Below are 22,001 nucleotides of genomic sequence, written 5' to 3' on the forward strand. Positions count from 1 at the left end.
TGTTGATTTTTAGTGATCGACAGTAGGGGTGTAACGGTACACAAAAATCTCGGTTCGGTACGTACCTCGGTTTTGAGGTCACGGTTCGGTTCATTTTCGGTACAGTAAGAAAACAAAATGCAAAATTTAAATGTGCTAGTTGTTTAATACACACTTTTGTGCTTTCAACAATGGGAACATTAGCCTATACAAAGCTAGAATTCCGCTCAAAAAGTAGCAGGTATTTAAAGATAATCTAACAACAATTTGCCTTTCAGACCCCGTGTATTGGTCAGCTTTCTTTCTGAAAGAAAGAAGAAAAAAGAAGTCCTGTGCTAAAGAGAAAAGCAGTCCCAATGACAAAGATTTTAACATGTATTTTACAAATGCGATGCCTCAATTAAACATTTTTTTTTCTTATGAACGGTTTTCAAAAGCTTTATTGGTGGATTTTCTCAAGTTAAAGCGCCACACAGAAATTAATAAATTTAATTGTGTAAGCAGGATGTGTGTATTATTTTTATTATTTAATTACAGGTGTTTTAGCTCATTTCAATTTATTTTATTCAAATGGGCTATTATTTATTTTATTATGTGTTTATATTTTACAGTTGGGATGTAGTATTCATTTATATTGTATATTTTATGTTGTATAACTTTAGTTCCTATGTGAATATTAGTTCCTACTTGTTTTGTTGTGTTAGGAGGATTTTGTATTGAACATGGGGCCGTATTGGTTATTATTATAGCAGTGAAGACAGCAGTAAATCAACAAAGACAAGTCAACTGTGCCCCGATCTACCACTCAAGAGGTCTGATGGACTCAAAAAGTAGGTTACGATTGCATATTAGTTTGAAAATCGACCGGATCCACCGCATTTTTACACGAGTGACTTCCGGCCCAATCCTAGTTACCGGTGTAGGCGCACTATCCTATTCCCCACACTATCCACTCGCGGGGGCCTGCGCTTGTCAGTGACGTTCCTTATTCTCGCTATATGATTATACAACTTCAACATTTGTTATTAATACGCTCTGCGGATAGTATCATCCATCGCTTTTCCATTTTAAATGGGCACTTTTAAGCCAACGCAAGAAGTAACAACGGGAACATTTTTAAACAGGCATTTAACGGGAGAGCATTTCGACTCTTCGGCCAATCAGATAGCGAGAGCGAGTGGATAGTGAGGGGAAGAGGATAGTGAACCTACACCGGTAGTAGTATTGACGCAGGAGGGCCGCATCTCGCGTCAAATAATCAACTCTGCCATTCTCGTGCGTCGTGTTGAGCCGCTTCTGGGACGTCTAACACGCGGCCGCACTGCGACTGGTGTGCATTGGCTGATTAAAGCCCGCGTTTCACTGCATTCTCGCGGCGGCTAGGTTGTCGCGCGGTTGACGTTTCTTAACTGTCCTACCGTGTTGGTCCTCATTATTGTAGAGAAGATGGAGTAAATATAATCTACACAAACAAACTGTAACCCGATCGACTCACAGCTTCGAAAAGTAAGGGTTACATTACGTTAGAAACTCGTTCGGTACGCCTCCGTTCCGAACCGAGGACCCCGAACCGAAACGGTTCAATACAAATGCATGTATCGTTACACCCTTAATCGACAGTCTTTTTGAGCCAGCGCAACGTAGCATACACATACAGCGTTTGTGGTATCTCTCCTGCCTCTTTCACTGTTGGCGTCCTGACGAGGTAGCTAGGCTATGTTGTGTTGGCCACTGCCTTAGACAGTGCTCACATTAGAAAACGTGACATGTGATGTCACTACCAGACTCAAGAGCAACATATCTATTCGAAATGCTCTTCGTACATGACTACAGCATTTTTCATTCTACATACATAATGAGGCAATCACAAAATAGTAACGCACAGGCACTAAGGAACTTTAATCAGATTACTGGTTCGGAAAAATGAACGCGTTAGATTGCTCATTACTGAAAGAAAGTAATGAGATAACAATAACGCGTTATTTAGTAACAAAACGCGTTATTGACAACACTGGACGTGTCCATGATTGATTTTCAACCAATCCGGGAATTACATCGTCTCTTATGAAAAGGCAGCTTGGATTGTTTGAATGGATGTATATTATCCTTGTGGCGCCCTCATGGGACCTTCAAAGCCTTCTTGGTTAAGGCATGCTAAACAGCCTTTGATTGGTTAAGCTTCCCCCGTCCAACTACAACTACAAATATTGACCTGCACGGAATACGTGTCAGAATGGACCCTTTTTATCTTGGCTTCCAACATGTTTTAATAGTTTTAGTATTGCGTGTTTTTTTAATCTATTTTTATTTTACTACTTTTAAAATTAAATGTTTCTTTTAAACCTCGAACACTTTTAGTCTCCTTTTCTAACGGTGGTAACAATGTCGATGTCGAAAGAACCTACGAGCGGACCATGACATACGCATTGATATCATGAATAAAAATAACAATACAGTATATCAAGGTGGACCTTTTGAGAAAAACTAGATATTGCGAGGATTGACTGGCTGACTTCGAGCTGAGAGTTTGGTGGCACATACAGTATCCAAAATGTACAGCTCACCACTGTATTATCAATTTTAGTAATGGCTGCAATCTGCTGTATGACCTTTGAATAATGAGATACAGTTTATTGTTATGGTTAATTCAAATAACAAGCACATCAAACTATTGACTTGATGGTTGTCTTGACAAGGCGGTAAGTGGTTTGTTCTGGAAGGCAATTTTTACGGGGACTTTGGCGACATGGAGTTAATGAAGCCTGAACTGCTTTTGGGCTTGCCTTGGGAAGTAGTTAAGTATACTAAATAAATGACTGCATGATACTCATTCATTAATTCATTTATTCACAACCTGAATAATTGCATACAGACTATACAACGTACATGTTCTACTGCTTGTACACATAAAGGTCACAGTTTGAGTCTGTTTTAGCTTACTAGGTAAGAAGGTGGCTACACCCTGGACCAGGGGTGTCCAAACATTTTGCGAAGGGGGCCAGATTTGGTGTGGTAAAAATGTGGGGGGCCGACCTTGGCTGACGTCCTTTACGTTGAACAATATATTTAAGCAGATTTTAGCAAGCCATTCTGTGTGTCATATTTGCTTTATTTTAGGGCTGTCAAATGATTAAAATTTTTAATCGAGTTAATTACAACTTAAAAATTAATTAATCGTAATTAATCGCAATTCAACCCATCTATAAAATATGCCATATTTTCCTGTAGATTATATATATATATTCTGTAAAATAAACTGTTGGAATGGAAAGATAAGACACAAGATGGAAATATACATTCAACATACGGTACATAAGGACTGTAGTGGGCATTTCACTCTACTGTCATTTAAATCTGTCTATGCTGTCCTCACTCCGAAGCGTCTACTTTTTCCAAAGCTAGACAGCTAGTGAACGATGCCTTAATAATCAGACTTCTTCCTTTTTCATCTGATTTATTAATAAAATGGCCTCAAACCATTGTCCTCTTTAGACCGTCGTAAAACTACAAAAAAAAGTACACAAGCATTGCATTAGCAACAACGTTAGCTTAGCACGCTATACAGGTTCACTAAACATAAACAAAAAGCGTCTTATACAAAAAATATAACATTTCGCTTACTAACATAAAATGTACATTCTTTACAACAACCATACTTACGGACAAATCTTGTCCAAGGATCATATAAGCACAACATTACAATGTAGGCGTCAGCCCGAGACGTCGTGCAGCCATATTGAACTGGCAAGAAAACAATAAACCATGTCACAAAGCGACCACAAGAGTTCGCTGTTAGACAGCACAAAAAGCCTTGCTGTAAAACTTACCAAAAGGCAGAATACTGTCTGAGCGGGACATGTGCGTTAATTGCGTCAAATATTTTAACGTGATTAATTTAAAAAATTAATTACCGCGCGTTCACGCGATAATTTTGACAGCCCTACTTTATTTATTTATTTTTAATTAATAAATTCAACAATCTCGCAACTAGCCTTTGTAGCGTTCTCTTTCGATTCTTGGACTCTTGCGAAATACTGCTGCTGTGAAATTAAACTAGCCTCAAGTTACTTCAACTTCTCGCTATGTATCATCCCGGTAATCTCGTCGTACATCTCAGCGTGTCTTGTTTGGTAATATCATATCACATTGAGCTCTTTAAAAACAGCGACTGTCTCTTTGCAAATGAGGCAGACACAGTTTTTGCATATTTTAGTAAAGAAATAGTCCAATTTCCACCTATCTATGAAGCGTCAGCCATCGCAGTCAACTTTTTTTGTTAATTGTCGCTATTTTAGAAAGTTATGAGTAAAGTGTCACATGGGGTAATGTTGCTTAGAGTGCTGCTGCCTTTTATTGGGTAAATGAGGAGCAGCATTTAGTGTGTAAGCTACTTCATATGCTGGTAGCAGTACTGCTGACCAATTTATGAAGTCTGGGTGCGGGCCAGATGTTATTGATTTTATGACAGAGGCAGGGGGCCTGATGAAATTTGACCACGGGCCGCATTTGGCCCCCGGGCCGGACTTTGTACATGTCTGCCCTGGACTGTTCGCCATTCACTTGTCATAAATACAGATCTGATATACTGTATGTATATCTACCATATCAAAAGGATACCCTCCTCCTATAGTGTGTTATCAATAGGAGACACTCAAATCTGGCACGAAACGCTGTAAAACTGCAAGGAGGTGTTTTGGACCGTGTTTTGGTCATTTCTCTTGCGTGTGAAACCTAGCGCTTTTGAAAGAGGGCATGAAACTCCATGCTGCGGTCCCACTGCCCCAAGCCAAGCTCTCCTATTTTAATGCATACATTGCACTACCCTCCCCTCACACCCCCATCACGGTGCTGGGTGATGGCTGCCAGTCGGGAACCTGGCAGCCACAGTAATAGGGTGGTAGGTGGGTCCCACACTTTTTCTATATGGCGTGGCTCCCGGGGTGTGGCCTCCCCTCTGCCTCGGCTGCCGGCCGCGGGAGTGGGTTGGGGGGTCGGGTCTCCGATCTTGCATCGCCCCGTGGCAGTTCCTGGGCGTTCTCCTGCCTCCGCCTTCCCCTCTCTTCTCTGGCTGGGCATCCGCCCTGCGCTCCGTTGCGGGTCGCTGGCTGGGCGCCGGTGTATCAGCGGGGTGTCGCCTGCACCGGCGGGGGACCCTGCCTTGCCTGGGGCTTGGTGGGCCGCTGGGGGTCCCGTGGCGTGCCGTGCCGGTTGGGGGGCTGTGGCTGTGGCTCGTGGCCCGGGTGGGTGTAGGCGTGGGGTTGGTGATGCGTCCCCTCCTGCCATCCCTGAAGGCCGGTTGATGGGCGCGCGGGTGGCCCGGGGGACCACCCTGGGTCCCGGGGGGGGGACGGTGGCTCCTTTGCTGGGCGATGGGAGGAGGGATGGGCTGCGCATGGCCCCCCCACCCCCTGCCTGCCCTCCCTCCCCGGGCTGGCTGGGTGGGGGCCGTGGCCCTGGGTTGGCGCCCGCGCGGTCTCTCCGCCCGTCTGCGTGGCTGTCGCGCGCCCGGTGGGGCTTGCGTGCTGCTGGATGTGGTAGGGCATGCTCGGGTTGGGGGTTCCGGTGCCGGGATTGGCGATGCGGCGGCGTAGGGTTGGTCGCCAACGGGCTTACACTCATAAGAGATTCACACGATTACTGGGTTCTAGATCACAGAACTGATTTGTGTACACTCTACCCCTTTCAATCACTTAGCTTATAGTCTTATAGACACCCCCACCCCCATTCTCCTCTTTCACTGGCCAATTGGCCCCCACATGGTGTAAACCGGAAATACATCTCGCTGACGATAGCACCAGCTTATTAGTAACTAGTTTAGATGTTCAATGTATTTCTTGTTGTTGTTTGTGTATGTGTTTCTTTTCTTTCTTCTCTTGTATTTCTTTTCTTCTGTCCCCCCATAATCCCTTCCTGTTCGCTGCTTTGTCATAATAAAAAGGTATTTTGAATGATCACAATGGGAGTATGTCAGACTCTCCATGTGAAACATTAAAACTGTTCAGAATCCGGGCACTTAGACTTCCATTCTCTGTGTCAAACAGCTGAACAGGACAGGTTTTTAAAAAAAAAAAAAAAAAAAAAAAAAAAAAGAAAGAGGGCATGGAGTTAGAACATCACAGCAGATGAAAAAGAACTGGTCACTCACAGGGTTCATATAATAAAAAGAGAAAACTTGAATTGCTAGGCCATTGAACTCAAACTGCCTGCATGGAAGTCAGGTAAGTCACCCATTACACCAGCAAGGTAAAAAAAAAAAAGATCTGTTTGATTAGTTACACAAGAGATAGGAATTCGAACAAATCTTTGGTGATGAAAAAAAAAATAGTGATATAAACTTAGCAGCTGGTCTGACACTATGCCGAATGGGAAACAGAAAAGCCCTGTAAGTCCATTTTTGTAAACATCTGAAGCTGCTAAGTATCAGTGATGTTTCACTCTCGTCTTGTAGGTGCTGCTCATAAAGAAAAAAATGCTGACAGTTATGCCTCCAGTGGAGGCACTCACTTTTCTAATTGATAAATAACTCCTTCCTGAATCCATTTTATTGTTTCCTTTGTGAACAACGCCAAAACACAAGCTAAAACAATATTTTTTGTGGAAAGGCAGTTGTTGTTGATGGTTCTCTTTCTGAAATCTAGGACACAAACCAGGAAGTTAAACACATAAATCTAGACACATAAGGACATTTCCTCTTCTTTGTGCTTTGTACAGATAATAATAGGGACTGTAGGATAACAACAGCTAGCCAGCTTCACCGTATTTGCTAAAACTAGTGTTAGTCTTGCTTGTTTGGTGAGGGGCTCCTCCTGGCATGTTGTAATTTGGTTTAAGACATTCTATGGCTGCCATAAACAGTATGAAGATGTTGACTCTACTATCTGCTCTTGAAGAATCAAAGTATGGATTCACTGTATACTCCGTTATATGCAAATGAAACTCCACAGCTTCCTCAATATGCATTCATGACTCTGGTCTTGCAGGAAAGGTGGGTGAAATCCATAAAATATGTTATATAAAAATGTTTGGGTTTTTTTTGCCCAGGAAAGTTATTTTTTCTTCTCGTAATAGCTCTGCGTAGGCAGCAAAAGGGGGGTCAGTGAGTACACTGCAAGTGCTTACAAAGCAGGGAAGTCATGAATGATTCATAATGTGTTTGTTACAGTGCATTTATGCATTCCTTCAGCCGATTTACTGTGTGTACTGGATTCTGTTGTAGGCGTGCTGCAGGTCAGTGGGATCCGTATACACACTTCTGGCGATGTGGAGGCAGTCAACGGGACGGACATCCGTCTGAAGTGTACATTCAGTAGTTCCTCAGCTATCAACCCCAATCTAATCATCATCTCTTGGAGTTTCAGACCCCTTAAACCAGGTCGAGAAGAATCGGTGAGTTTTATATCTGTGTCTTGATTTGAAAATATTAAGGAGCGTCCATTCTATCAGTCCATTTATAAAAATGATTGAAGTAATTGGACAACCAGGTCGGCAGTTTTGTGTGTTGCAAAAGATTCTTCTATTGTCTTTTTCTTTAGCTGCCCTATTCTCATTGTAGCTCGCGAAAAGCTTACAGGCATAAAGATTAAATGTATTGAATTTGATCGTGATCATTGGAGCGCACACGCAGGCTATTCAACTGATTTTCATTTAATGTTGTGCAAAGTTGTTACAAGCAAAGAAAAAAACATCAAATGTTGATGCAAATATAGATAAAAATTGAAAAGGATATGCTGTCATTTCACAATATCCGTAAATCTCAATGAAACAGTTTTTCCTTCAGAAAATACAAACAGTATATATACAGCGGGTCTACTGAAATAGGTAAGGTAAGCATTTATTGAAAATGCAACAGACATTTCTGGTTTTTACAGCAGCCTAAAATACATAGAACCCAAAGTCAACACAAGCAAAATACATTATTACAACACAAGACAAAAAAGGAGATGCGGGGTTTCAAATGTATTTAATATGAATGATAATGGAACCAATACTAGTAGACCAGAGGTTACTTACTTTTTTTTTTTTTTTTTTTTTAAACAAGTAAAAGTAGATACGGGGCAAAATAGTACTTAAGTATCTAAGAAAACATTTACAAAATTTACAAAAGCACTTGCTTTAAAATTCACCAGTAAAAAGTAAAAGTACTCTCTCTCGATGCAAAAATGTGATATATATATTTTTAAATACAGTTATTCCCTGGGTTACGACGTCCCATCCGCCATATTGTCTCCAGTCCTTTTTTTTCTTTTTTTTGTCGCATAGACAGTACCTTATTGCACCTCACATTATCAACATTTTTTTTTTTACTTTACTTTATTAATATGATGTGTTACTATACGTGAAGTTGTTCAGCTTTAGCAAACAAGGCCATTGCACTTTTTGAAGGTTCTTACAGTACTTCCTTCACTTTTGACAATTTGTAATGCTGTAACACACATACGTACACTTAAGTTCAAAATGACACGCAATGGTGTTCAAACATCCAACTAGTCTGATCAATATGTATATTTAGTCAATTAAATTAGCCTAATTTGCCTAACAAACACTCGCTAGCTTTAATGTTACGAGTGCTAACATATTAACAATTCTCATAGCAAATCACTCACACCTACCTCCACAAACTGTAGCTGTTAACTTAATTACAATGCATTCACAAACATATATTAGCTGAAACAACTTACAGCCTCTTGTGGGCCAAACAACAGCGCACCTATCCTTTATCCATGTTAGACGTCTGAGTCTGCTTCTCAGTCATACAAGGCGACAGTTCAGCCGGACCCAACGCTTCCACCAGAGGGCAGTGAAGGGCATCATTAAACAAAAGCGTAGGAACGGAACTCCTTTGTAACCCGCGGACTATCTGTATAATATATTATATAACTGTGCAGAATGGAAAAAAAGTAATAAAATGGATTGCACTGTAAACAAAAGCTTATCAACCTAAAAAAACTCCAACATTTATCTTAATGGTGAATTGCAAGAAACTATCAGATGTATACCCCCACCTACTGTACAAGAGTGTGCAGCACCCATTTGAAAGCACACTGCTCTCACTGTTGTTTTTAGTCAATATCTTGTTCACCTGCCTAATCTTGCCTTACTCGCGTTGCTCCCTCTGGTGCTCAATAACGGCATAGTTGCACAGGGCTTACTGATCTCGTTTGAAGGTAGCAAAACGAAACTATCAAATCACAGACAGAAAAACAAACAAAAGTAACGTTTAACGCAGGCGGCAATTTGAAAAGTAGTGAAGTAAAAAGTACCGATACATGCTGTAAAATGTAGTGAAGTAAAAATGAAAAATTACCTCTGCATATTTGTACTCAAGTAAAGTAAAGATACACAAAAATGTTTTACTTCATTACATTCCACCACTGCAATAAACGTTCTTTTTTCCCCTTGTAGGTGTTTCACTACCAGCTGAAGCCGTTCCCCCCTGAAGAAGGAATTTTCAGGAACCGCATCATCTGGGCCGGTGACATCATGGGCCAGGATGCCTCCATCATAATTCGCGAAGTGAAGTTTACTTACAACGGCACTTACACATGCCAGGTGAAGAACCCGCCGGACGTGCATGGCTCAATTGGAGAGATTCGACTACGTGTCGTCACGACAGGTAAGAGGATTTTACAGTATTTTCCCACACGATTCAAATTACAAAACAAGTTGGGTAATGAAAAGCTGCTGTTATATCGATGCAGTTCAGGCTAAATGGCTCACTCCTGTGATGATCCAAGGAATTGCTCACCTTTCACCTGGTTTTGTATTTCTTCTTACCCAGCCTCATTCTCTGAGCTTCTGCTGCTGGCTTTCGCCATTGGAGGAGGGATTGCTGTTGTGGTTCTCCTCCTCATCATCATAGTATCTTGCAGGAGGTGCAAGAGGAAGAGACAGCGGCGGGAAGGGGAAGTGGAGGCTCCTCGCAAAGAGAGAAAGGATCCTACTGTATGGTAAGACCAGGAGAAACAAGGAGGGAAAGGGAAAGCAATGATAGAATGAGGAACTGAAGAATCAATAGATTTCCTCTCTCGGCAACCATCTGAATGTGGGGAGTGGGCTTGTGGCGCTCCTTCCTGGGGCCTGGTACTCTTTCCCGCTGGACATTAAACTTCTTCCTTCCTCTCCAACTACAATCTTTGGACCCAGTTGAAGGGCATCTTCCAGTAAAGAGAGGACAATAAGAAAGGGCCCTTTGTATTTGCAATCACAGAACATTTGTCATCCAAGCTTTTTTTTTATATCACTAAGTGCCTTTTACTTGTGCAATTATTATTATTTAATCACAGCATCTTTTTCTGCCATGTAAATGCACTTGAAAAACAGTTTCATGTTTAGACAAAATGGTTTGGTGATGTGGCATTTGAACAAAGGTGTATTCACAATGTTTACTTGCCTACTAATACATTTCAAACAGTAACATGCAAGTACAAGTTAAATATTGATGTGGTCGTTAGCGAACAAGCAAAAAGAACTAGCGTAATATGGTTTCATTTCATCACTCTTACTACAGTATTTGAGGTGCTTTAGAGTTCTTGAGGTCATAATGACTGACAGCTTGAGTCAGCTCTAACTTTTCTAACATCTGCTGTGCATTTATTATTACCATTTACTGTTCTAAATGTTTGGAAGAACTGCTCATTTCTTGAAGAATGTCCTCTCTTGCTTGGGCACCACTTTGCACTCTTGGATTTTCAGATCTCTCTGTGAAATTCATCCGGGTTAAGGTGAATGCAGTCTTGCCTACTGAGAAAAAAAGTGGCTTTACAAACAGGTGGTGGTTGATATGGTTAGAACGGAGTAAATATTATCCATTGTGCTCAAGTATAGATAAGTTCTTGATGTATGACTCTAACCCTTTGTCCCTGCTGCTCTTTGTATCATCTTGCTTGTCTTTGTCTTTTCCTCTTTGTCTGTGTCTTCTATGCATGCATGTACTGCATGATTCATTCATGAACGTGCATGCATGTGTGTCAATGTGTGTATGTGTGTGCTACGTTGCTTCGTCTTCCCCGGTGCACGACTTCCCATGTCCTAGCCACCCAATGAGGTCCATCCACCTGTACCTATCACAGACGTCCATAGAGATTGACAGTTCAGATGGAATGATCTCAGAGGCCAGCACTAAAGATCCCAGCTCCGACTCGGACGGCCCAGACTCAGATGACGACGATGACGATGATGACGACAATGACTTTTCAGACTGAACAGGTGGGAACAGACAGGGGATGCCCATTTGGTACGGGTAGAATTGCGTCGCGACCAAGTGGCGAGTTAACAAAATGTGCAACTTTTCCTGGTAAAACCAGCACACAGTCTTCATGAATTGAAGGAAAAGCTGACGGATGTCCTGTTTCAACAATTTGGAATATGCACAAAGAGGTTCAGGGATCAAAAGTGTTTGTTTCTGCTACCTTTAGAAATAGTCATACGATGGAACAAAGGCTGAGTTAAACCTGCTGAGACAGCAGGTGAATGTCAATTTCAAAACCGATTTTATATCCTGTTGGCTGGGATTGCACTGTTACATTAGATTACTTGAATAAAAAAACTTTTTTTTATTGCATATATATTTCACCTGCAAGTCAAATGGTTGCTGGTGTTTGAGCCACAGTATGCACATTCCTTTATAAAATATTATGAGGGAGTGCACAGTTTTGATCTGAAAAGCCCTTGATAGCAAACTGTCCCAGCAAAATTTTTCTCTCTATGCATCACATCCACTAACACGTGACTGTAAAAATAATTTTATTGTAATTTTGTACTGATGGTGTATTACTGAGAATTAGCCATCAATGACTGTAAGTTTTTAGGTAATGGCCAAAATATTTCATTGTTTTTTTTTTTCTTTTATGTGGATAGAATACTGTATATGTTTGACATAGAGATTTTGCTAATGATTTTCTAATAAAAATGCTTTTTAAATATTTTATTCATTGTGCCGAGTGTACTTTAAGCTATAGGAATGAATAAATGAGATCATGCCCTACTTTTTAAATACACTTACATGATTTGACATCCTTTTATAAAATCCATCTATTATGTAAGAGTAATCTATTTCCCACCATTCATTATGCATCATTACATTTAATATTGTACATCTGATGGTGCGCATGCTGAATGCTCTCCAAGACCTTTATTTGTTTACCTGAAAGCTTTATACTCAATGTTGTTTAAGGCTGCTTGGACAAAGCTGTTCATGACTGTCAATCAGTTACCGGCACAATGTCAATATATTTTGTTTCTGTGCGTGCGTGCGTGCGTGCGTGCATGTGTGGGTTTGTCAGCATATTTGTGTGTACTGATCAAAGTCTACTTCTGTGGCTGCAACATAAGTTGCTTTGTGAAAAGTCTGACTGTGTAGATAGAAAGTGAGTATTCATACATACACAATTATAAGATACAGACAAATCCCAAGAGGGGTTTGTGGTTGATGTTTGTTTATCACTGTGGCTTAATTGCTTTTACAGAGCTTTGATATTTGCCGGTGTGTGGATTTTCTAGCATTTATTTACAAATGAACACTTAAGCTCCAAACAATGTGATGTATATTGATATTATCACAATCAGTTTTGCTATTTGTTTTGTATTAGGGCAAAAAACAATAAGTTTTACCAGTGTTCTGGAATATTTCAATGAATTTTTGAGGCGAGTTTATAGAATTTGATTCTGTCACATTCATTATCTTTATGAGGGGCACGGGGTGCTGGAGCCTAATCCAGATAACGATGGTCAGGAGTTGGAGTACACTGTTAAATATGATAAGTTGACTTTACCTACAAAAAAAAGCAAACTTGCTGCCTTAGAAAATGTAATTCATGTTACTTTCATAAATTAGATGCAGTTTACTTAATTATTTCATGTTTTAAGGACTCAAATTAACATTAATAATTAGATTATTGTAAATTGTTTATTTTAAGTATGCAGTACTCAAATTAACTTCAATGTATTAGATTACAGTAACCTATTTATTTTGAGTTTGGAGTACTCAAAATAACTTAACGAATTAGACTGTAACTTGTTTATTGTGAGCTTCCAGTACTGAATTGATACCTAAGGGGCCTTTTACATGGTGACATTCCAAGAATACGACACATTTCATGTTTGCATCTACATCTTGGTTCCGACTCTGTTCTAGATATTGCAATTCTGCATAAAGACGATGTAGTATTCATGCCAGGTCCTAGGGTGCAGTGCAGTTTTCCAAGGCGACAGCCTATGATGCACTTCCTCGACAACAACGTCCTCAGCCCAGAAGACAACATACGTGCCCACTCGAAGCAATGGCGTCAACATGTTTTTTTCTTCTTCTTTTGCTTCAAAGGGCACAAATACGTACAAAAAAACATAAAACACATTTAAATTAAAAATATAAAAACAGAAAATTATAGCCAGAGTTTTACCATGTTTGCTATTTTGAATGTTTAGTTGCCGCGACTGCGCACGCCCAAAGCTGACTGTGAGAGTGCTGACGTCATCGGAGCGATAGTATTCCAATCCCCGCAATCGAATCGTTACTTGAGAGGTCGGAATCAAAAGATGGTTTTGCCTTCCGTTTTTTTGCCATTGCCGTGCAAAGGCTAACTAAACGCAATTGTTGCGTTTAGTTAGCTTTAGCGCTGCTCATTCATCATATGCAGGTGAACATTTTTTTTACCTGAAATAATTCTCCAATATAAACAGCAAATGCTAATTTCATTTACAACATATTTTCAAAACTTGATGACTGTTCCCCCAACAACAACAAAAAAAAAAAATAAATAAAGGGAGAACACTCAGTGGAATTAGTCAGGGGGTTTTAACGATTTTAAAATGCTCAACAATGTAATCAAGACATAAGAGACATTGGCTTTTGACACGCTGCTGAATGTTTTGTTAATTCTTGGTGTGAAATGAACAATCAGTGGCATAACCTTAAAAAGTATAATCAGAGCTCTCTTCAACACCTTTGAATCGAATTTAGTAAGTAAATATTGTGGCAAGCAACGTGAAGAAGGACGACAGATTGGCTTTTGTTTTAAAAACTTGCTGTTGTTGTGGCCCATACACCACACAACCCCAAGAAACAACACACTTTATTGAACAAAACACAAATGACATAACAACGGCAATCACTACTCCCAGTCGTGGTTGCCACAACTACCCATCATCCACTGCGGCAGAACAGATAAATAACAGTCGCTACAATATTTTACTCTTTTATAAACTGTCACAACAAGGCAATGTGACAGTATAAAAGAGTAAAATATTTACTTACCAAATTGAGGTGAACTAAGTAAAGTAAGTGAAGGTGCTGAGGAGAGCTCTGGTTGACGCCGCAGTTCACCATGGACGTGTGCGGGAAAGATTTGGTGTTAGAAAAGCGCGGAATAGATGAAGCAGATCGATGCATATCTAAAAGAATGCCCAAAGAACAATGGGTACAAAAAATATTTTTTTCTAATTTGACTTAACTGAGGTACATCAAGGTAAGCATGTTTTCCAGCCCCACCCAAATTACTACTTACTTATTAAAAATTAGAGTTCACAACAGGTTGATAAAAATTGAGTTTGGTTCACTTACCATATTTACTTAAGTTGTATATAGGCTTTAACAGTACATACCCTGAATTGGTTGCCAACCAATAACAGGGCACATACAGTGGGGCAAATAAGTATTAGGTCAACCACTAATTGAGCAAGTTCTCCCACTTGAAAATATTAGAGAGGCCTGTCAACATGGGTAAACCTCAACTATGAGAGACAGAATGTGGAGAAACCCCCCCTCCAGAAAATCACATTGTTTGATTTTTAAAGACTTAATTTGCAAATCATGGTGGAAAATAAGTATTTTGTCAATACCAAAAGTTCATCTTAATACATTGTTATGTACCCTTTTTCGGAAATAACGGAGGCCAAACGCTTTCTGTAACTCTTCACAAGCTTTTCACACACTGTTGCTGATATTTTGGCCCATTCCTCCATGCATATCTCCTCTAGAGCAGTGATGTTTTGGGACTTTCAGTGGGCAACACGGACGTTCAACTCCCTCCACAGATTTTCTCTGGGGTTGAGATCTGGAGACTGGCTAGGCCACTCCAGCACCTTGAAATGCTTCCTACGAAGCCACTCTTTGTTGCCCTGGCTGTGTGTTTGGGATCATTGTCATGCTGAAAGACCCAGCTACATCTCATCTTCAATGCCCTTGCTAATGGAAGGATATTTTCACTCAAAATCTCTCGATACATGGCCCCATTCATTCTTTCCTTTACACAGATCAGTCGTCCTGGTCCCTTTGAACGATTGAACACGAGAACCTGTGTTTCTACCAAAAAAGTTCTATTTTGGTTATATCTGACCATAACACATTCTCCCAGTCCTCCTCTGGATCATCCAAATGCTCTTTAGGGAACAGCAGACGGGCCTAAAAGCGTACTTTATTTAGCAGGGGGACACGTCTGGCAGTGCAGGATTTGAGTCCCTGGCAGTGCATTGTGTTACTGATAGTAGCTTTTGCTACTGTGGTCCCAGCTCTCTGTAGGTCATTCACCAGGTCCCCCCGTGTGGTTCTGGGATTTTTGCTTACCGTTCTTGTAATCATTTTGACGCGGGGTGAGATCTTGCATGGAGCACCAGATTGAGGGAGATTATCAGTGGTCTTGTATGTCTTCCATTTTCTAATAATTGCTCCCACAGTTGATTTCTTTACACCAAACATTTTACCTATTGCAGATTCAGTCTTTCCAACCTGGTGCAGGTCTACAATTTTGTCTCTGGTGTCCTTCGACAGCTCTTTGGTCTTGGCCATAGTGGAGTTTGGAGTGTGACTGACTGAGTTTGTGGACAGGTGTCTTTTATACCGATAATGAGTTAAAACAGGTGCCATTAATACAGGTAACAAGTAGAGCCTCGTTAGACCTCGTTAGAAGAAGTTAGAAGAAGTTAGACCTGTTTGACAGCCAGAAATCTTGCTTGTTTGTAGGAGATCAAATACTTATTTTCCACTCCAATTTGGAAATATATTCTTTAAAAATCAAACAATGTGATTTTCTGTTTTTTTTCCCACATTCTGTCTCTCATGGTCGAGGTTTACCCATGTTGACAATTACAGGCCTCTCTAATCTTTTCAAGTAGGAGAACTTGCACAATTGGGGGTTGACTAAAAACTTATTTGCCCAACTCGACAGACAAACAACCTTTCACACTCATAATCATACCTATGGAGAATGTAGAGTGTTCAACAGTCTACGATGCATGTATTTGTGATGTCCGAGGAAGCCAGAGTACCTGGAGAAAACCCATGCAGGCATGGGTAGAACATGCAAACTCCACACAGGAAGGTAGGACTGCGGGTTTGAACGGACGTGCCAACATCTCATTCACCGGGCTGCTGATTCTGTCACAATTCAGAAAACAATTAAGTTTAAAAAAAAGTATAGGAAAAATATTATCCAGATCTCAGCGGTAAATGCATTTTGAAATGTAGAACTGTAGGGTGGGCCGATCATTTTGAAAACTGAATTACCACAATCAAGTCGTCTTTACGCATTCCAAGAGAGTTTGGGGCCACACACGTAGGAGCAAAGCCGGAGGAAAAAAATTTTAATCGGTGCATCATTTTTTTTTAAATTAAAAAATGCAACACAAAAAAATAGGACACTAGCAAACAGGATTCTCTCACATTTTCATCAAAGTTAGATGCCAGTATTTCCAGAAGTGATGTTTTCATGGGAAAAAAATCAGGTCACCACGAACCAGTAAATAGGGTCGTTATCAGGAAACGAAAGTGCTTTCTCCCATGTGCTAGTTCAGACTCATCCAACTGTGGAGTGATACACCGACATAAATCATGTGTAATGCAAAATTTGAATACTAAAATAATTCCTGCCGTGCTGTCGGGCAAAATTATGGGATGTGCATGATAATGGATTAATTTGCTAGCTTTGTGAATTGAAACTGCTCATTTGTTATGTCTTAAAGCAATTAAGGTCAAATGAAGTACACTGCTTAGCTCCGACTAGTAAAAGTGTTGTTGATTCAGTCTCAACTAGTTTGTAGTGTATTGAATAATTGCATGACATTAGCTATGGGATTTTCGGCAACATCCCCCGATTCCCCACAACCTCAACTATGGCAACTCCCATTCATCTGCTCAATTTAGCACTGTCATATAGGTCATATGCATATACTGTATTCAGAACAATCAGTGAAAGATTATTTCACTCCATGAAAATCCATCCTTTCAATCTTCTTTACCACTTGTCCTATTTTAGGGTCACAGATGAGAAGGTAATCCCATTTTAGTTTAGGAAGGGTACACACTGCTTGCGCTGGTTGTAAACCAATTGCAGGGAGATTTTAGACAAAACAACTATTCATATTGTACTTACATTCGTACCAACCAATAATTATAAAACTTCAACATGCGTGGAATACTTTTTTTTTGTTTGCAACTAAATGATTAATATAATTTTCTCACTATAATTCTTACCTGACTACTAGACACACCCACCAACCAACATACAGTATTTGACTATAAAACGGCATTGTACTGCAGCTCATTAGCCTGTAAAATAAAATAAATATCCATTAAAAAAAAATCCATAAATGAGCCACAGTAAATTGCAAAGTTCAAATACGGGAGTAAAAGCTGCATCTTATAGTCTGAAAATTAGTGTATTTGATTTCCAGGATGCTTTACTGTTGACCTTTGCCAACATATAGGTTTATGGATTCTTTTTCAGCAAGGCAGATTAAAAACTAGACCAGTTGAAATATTGCTGTATGCCAGAAACAACGTGCATTGGAATAGAAACTGACAAAGACAAGGTAATCTCCTCTGTCTTTATAGACATTCGCCAAAGAACGGGAAAAATGTTTGGGCAGCACAGTGCTCAAATGGTTATTATGCCGGACTCAACATTTTGTAGCTCTGGGTTCCAATTTGGCGTTCTGTTAAAATTTCAATATGTGAGCTTGCGTGTGTCCCCTCAGGTTATCAGGATTCTTTTGACATTCCGAAAACCCTAACCTTAAATTGTGGTGTAGTCTTTTTGTGAAAAGGCGATTAATCCAAGATGGACCTCATCTAGTATAGGTTCCAACTTGCCCTTGTCTGTAATGAGGATGAGGGCTGAAGAAAATGGATACATGAATGCAAAACAGCGTCACCTGCAGCACCTGGTAAGACACTGCTTTCCCCACCTTATCCTCACAGGCTTCTGATATAAGAAGTGCTTACTCACTACCATTTGGTCTGCATTCCTCAACTTAGGTTGGGTTGTACCTGGCACCGATATGTGTAAATTCCATTGCATACTTACTCACACACTTGTGTGCGACCACAGGCAAACACAAAAGTATGGGCTTGTCATGCAGACTGAAAGAGAAATCACCTTGCATGTACTCAAGAAGGAATGTCACTGTGTAACACACACATAAATAGGCCTACACAGAGTATCTTTTTTTTTTTTTTTGTGATATATTAATACATATCTGTTTGTGAGAAGCCTTTCAATCTTGTTTCACAGGCTTCATTTCTCTCATCACCTATTCTTCTCCACACAGAATAAGAGTACATCAAAACTATTGAGAATACAGCAGGTTTTTCATTTCAAATATTTGCATGTACTGCCTATCGTATGGCCCAAGCAATTTCAACCGTTTTTTTTTTTTTTTTTTTTTTTGTCTTCTCTATTGCTAACATCTGAAAAGGTCTCTCACAGGTTGATGGCAGTTACTATACAAAATACCTGAAATGAAAAAGACTTTTGTGGTGCGACAGAGAAGATTTTAACCGAAACTGACACTTTATACTGCTTTAGCAGTCAAACAGAGAGCCCCTTTGCTCTCACACACAATGCATTGCGGTACAGTGCAGTGGTGCTTGTGTAAGAGACACAAGGAATCATTGTCCAGGAGATGAGTTTAGCAAGGTCAAGCATATTAGAGGTTATAAATTGCTACAGGGTTCAAAAAACGTGTTGATCGCAGAAGTATTCACCTATTTGAAAGCAGCGAAAGTGATATTCCTCTCATCAGTGTGGGAACTATTTTATAATGTTTTATGATACAGTACAGTATTATATTTACAGTGCTGAAATTTGGCACACAAATTGCATTATGTACTGTCTTTATATCAAACTAAATAAATCCTGCAGTGGGCTGGCACTTTGAATATCTACCCATCGTGAGTTACACCCTAGACTGATTACCAGAAAGTTACAGAGCAATTGTGAATGAAGCATTCAGCTAAGTAAAGTCCAACACTTTCAAGCATTAACACTTTAGATCTTTCTCACCACTACGCTACTCTGTACATGGGGAGTTACTTTATGTTAACCACAAAATTTCATCATAGTTATTTTATAAATGAATGGTGTTGAATGCAGCATCACTACAATACTGTCTGAACACAAACTGGCAAAAGTGGTGATGAATGATCCAACCTAAAAAAGAAATATACGTACTTCAAAAGGAACTTCCGCCAACAGGGGAAAACATAAAGCAATAACAAATACTTATATCCATTACAGACAATTACAGCATTAAAGACATGAGATTGGAAAGTGTGATACTGTAGCTTAGTTGGACTGCAAATAGCAGGCTGTTCCCAGCAGGGCATTCAATGTTTTGTATTAAAGAGGTTGGTATGGGAGATAGGGGAACAAATAAGGTCTCAGTGGGATCACTGGTGGTAATAAAACAGGAGGAAACTAGTGATGGGCAGTTTCTATAAATGAACCACATACGTACGTACATTGAGATATCTGAACTTTTGTTAACCGAGTGCAACTATCATGATCAATTACACTAAATTGCATGTGTCACGGAGTTAGAGCATAAAAAGCATGTTCCCATCATTTGCAATATGGTTTAGGAATCCCTGTGGGGAAATAGTAGTGTTCATGTGTTAGGAAGAACAAATACTATATTTCTATTTTGAGTCAATAAGAGAGACAGGGTTCTTCTAGGGCTGATGCCATGTCACTGCGGCTAATTAAAAAACAGTATCATATCTTATAGGGTCCCGGTCAGTCATGAGTCCTTAGAATGAATGTTTTTGGAATGCCCGGAAAATACCAGAATACGTGGAGAGACATGCAGAAAAAAAAAAAAAAAATTAAAGCCACTCTGATTCAAACCTCAGCAGTGGCGGTTCTAGGATTTTTCTGAAACAGGGGCGAAGAAGGGGCCACGTGTAACCCTCAAGGGCCAAGTGTCGCAGGGATCTTTGTTCAGTGCTTGTTTTGGTCCACAAGGTAATACGCAGATTGTCCTGCATGTGGCAGTAAAAAGTGCTGGTTTGTACTGTAAAAAAAATTTTTTGGGGCCGCAACGGTTTTGTAGATACAGTGGTACCTCGACACACGATCTTTTTGACATCTGACGTATAATTTGACTCAACATTTTTCCCTATGTCCGACCACATGCTCGAAATGCGACGATTTATGACAGCGCTTCAGTTTCTTTGTTTTCCCGCAAGACGGACGCACAGCTGATTTTATTGTGAGAGAAATCCACATGGATTCCAAGAATGTTACTGAAGGTAGTGACAAAAGAAAAAAGGTGAGGTTTACCATTGAAATGAAGATGGAAATGATATAAAAATATGAGTGTGGTGTGCGCGTCCGTGAACTGGCTCGACAATACGTTGGCCGTAGAATGTTTACGATCTCGACATTCCTCCTCCGAACTTCGTTTCCCAGTCTTTATAAGTTAAGGTAACATCGCCAAAAAAATCGCCAGCTTCGTCAGGTTTTAATCATTTTTTTTAAAAAACTTGTGCAACACAATATGCCCACTCTCGGCCCCAGCTGAACAAAGTGAAAGTAAAAAATCCCACTCTCACTTTTTCAAGTCAGCCATGCGGTGTATTCAGCAAAACACACCCGCCAGCATTTATTAAGGATTTAGTGTAGGTTTTGGAGCTGTAGAACAAATTAATAAAATTATAAAGTATTCTTTTGGGAAAATCCTGCTCAACATACGACCATTTCTATCAACAAACAAGGTCCTGGAACGAATGAACTTCGTATGTAGAGGTACCGCTGTATGATGCTTTTAATTTGTAGTGATGACGTCACGCAGCCCCCATCTACAGCGGAATGGAACCGCGATGGTGCCATTTGTTTGTGCGAGGTTGAGTTTGTTGGACCCCAACACAGACAACAATCAGGGATGCATTCAAAAGGTTAATTAACTGCAACAAAAACATGCAATCAATAAAAAAAGGAACCAACAAAAAGGGTCGTTGACAGCAGTTCAACGGGGATAACAAAACTAACGCGAGGGTAAACTAAGGTGGCAGGCAAATAAGCCAACAAAGTAACAAAACAAACTAACACAAAACCACTCAAATACCTGCACAAGATAGAGGATATCAAAACAAGGCGGTAGACGAATAAACCCAGGTAGGGGCGAAACCAGCTAAGTGCGTATGACAGGCTCGAGATTTCAAAACGTCCAATGGTGACCAGCAAAGCAATATCTCGGCAACCCTTCCTTGGGTCACCTATGAATAAATATACCACTGATGAGATTGGGTGCAGGTGCAACCATGGGAACACCACCCATAATCTGTAATGAGAACACAATCTGACTAGCATCCGAATTGTGACAGTGCTCATTTGAGCTGTAAAAATCTTTTTTGTACTGCTATCGTTTCATAGATATTGAGATATTAATTTCAAGTGAGGATGTCACTTGCAGCCATTCCGTATCCCAATAGTGCATTAGAAGAAGGTGGGAAGTCAAACATCCCACTTGGATGCACAAGCGAAGCACAAACGATCGACACTACTTTTAGCCATTTTTAATCAAAATGGGGGTCTGGTTGACCTCAGATTGACCTATGAAAGTATTGTAAATATCTCAGAAACAGTATTAGCACATTTTACAACACAAACTTAGCACAAACAATTGACATTTTTATTTTAAAAAATCCATCTGATGGGGATGGGCAACGTCACAGATGTGTAAAGTTTGTAATAATCTGTATTTAATCATGCTGTGTGCAAGTCAGGATACAATGCATGAAACAATAACTT

The 22,001-nt window shown here is 40.1% G+C and overlaps 1 protein-coding gene across 1 annotated transcript in view; it reads left to right on the forward strand.

Moving 5' to 3' along the window:
* The window catches only part of LOC130917773 (myelin protein zero-like protein 2), a 31,457-nt gene extending 19,552 nt beyond the window's left edge, over nucleotides 1-11,905 (forward strand). Inside the window, exons 2-5 of the mRNA XM_057839454.1 lie at nucleotides 7,196-7,365; nucleotides 9,382-9,592; nucleotides 9,758-9,926; nucleotides 11,012-11,905. Of these exons, the coding sequence (XP_057695437.1) occupies nucleotides 7,196-7,365; nucleotides 9,382-9,592; nucleotides 9,758-9,926; nucleotides 11,012-11,180 (719 nt within the window). The 3' untranslated portion in view covers nucleotides 11,181-11,905. The remainder of the gene's footprint in view (nucleotides 1-7,195; nucleotides 7,366-9,381; nucleotides 9,593-9,757; nucleotides 9,927-11,011) is intronic.
* Nucleotides 11,906-22,001: the final 10,096 nt, after the last annotated feature.

Source organism: Corythoichthys intestinalis, chromosome 6 (genome assembly GCF_030265065.1).
Source record: "Corythoichthys intestinalis isolate RoL2023-P3 chromosome 6, ASM3026506v1, whole genome shotgun sequence".
NCBI lineage: Eukaryota > Metazoa > Chordata > Actinopteri > Syngnathiformes > Syngnathidae > Corythoichthys > Corythoichthys intestinalis.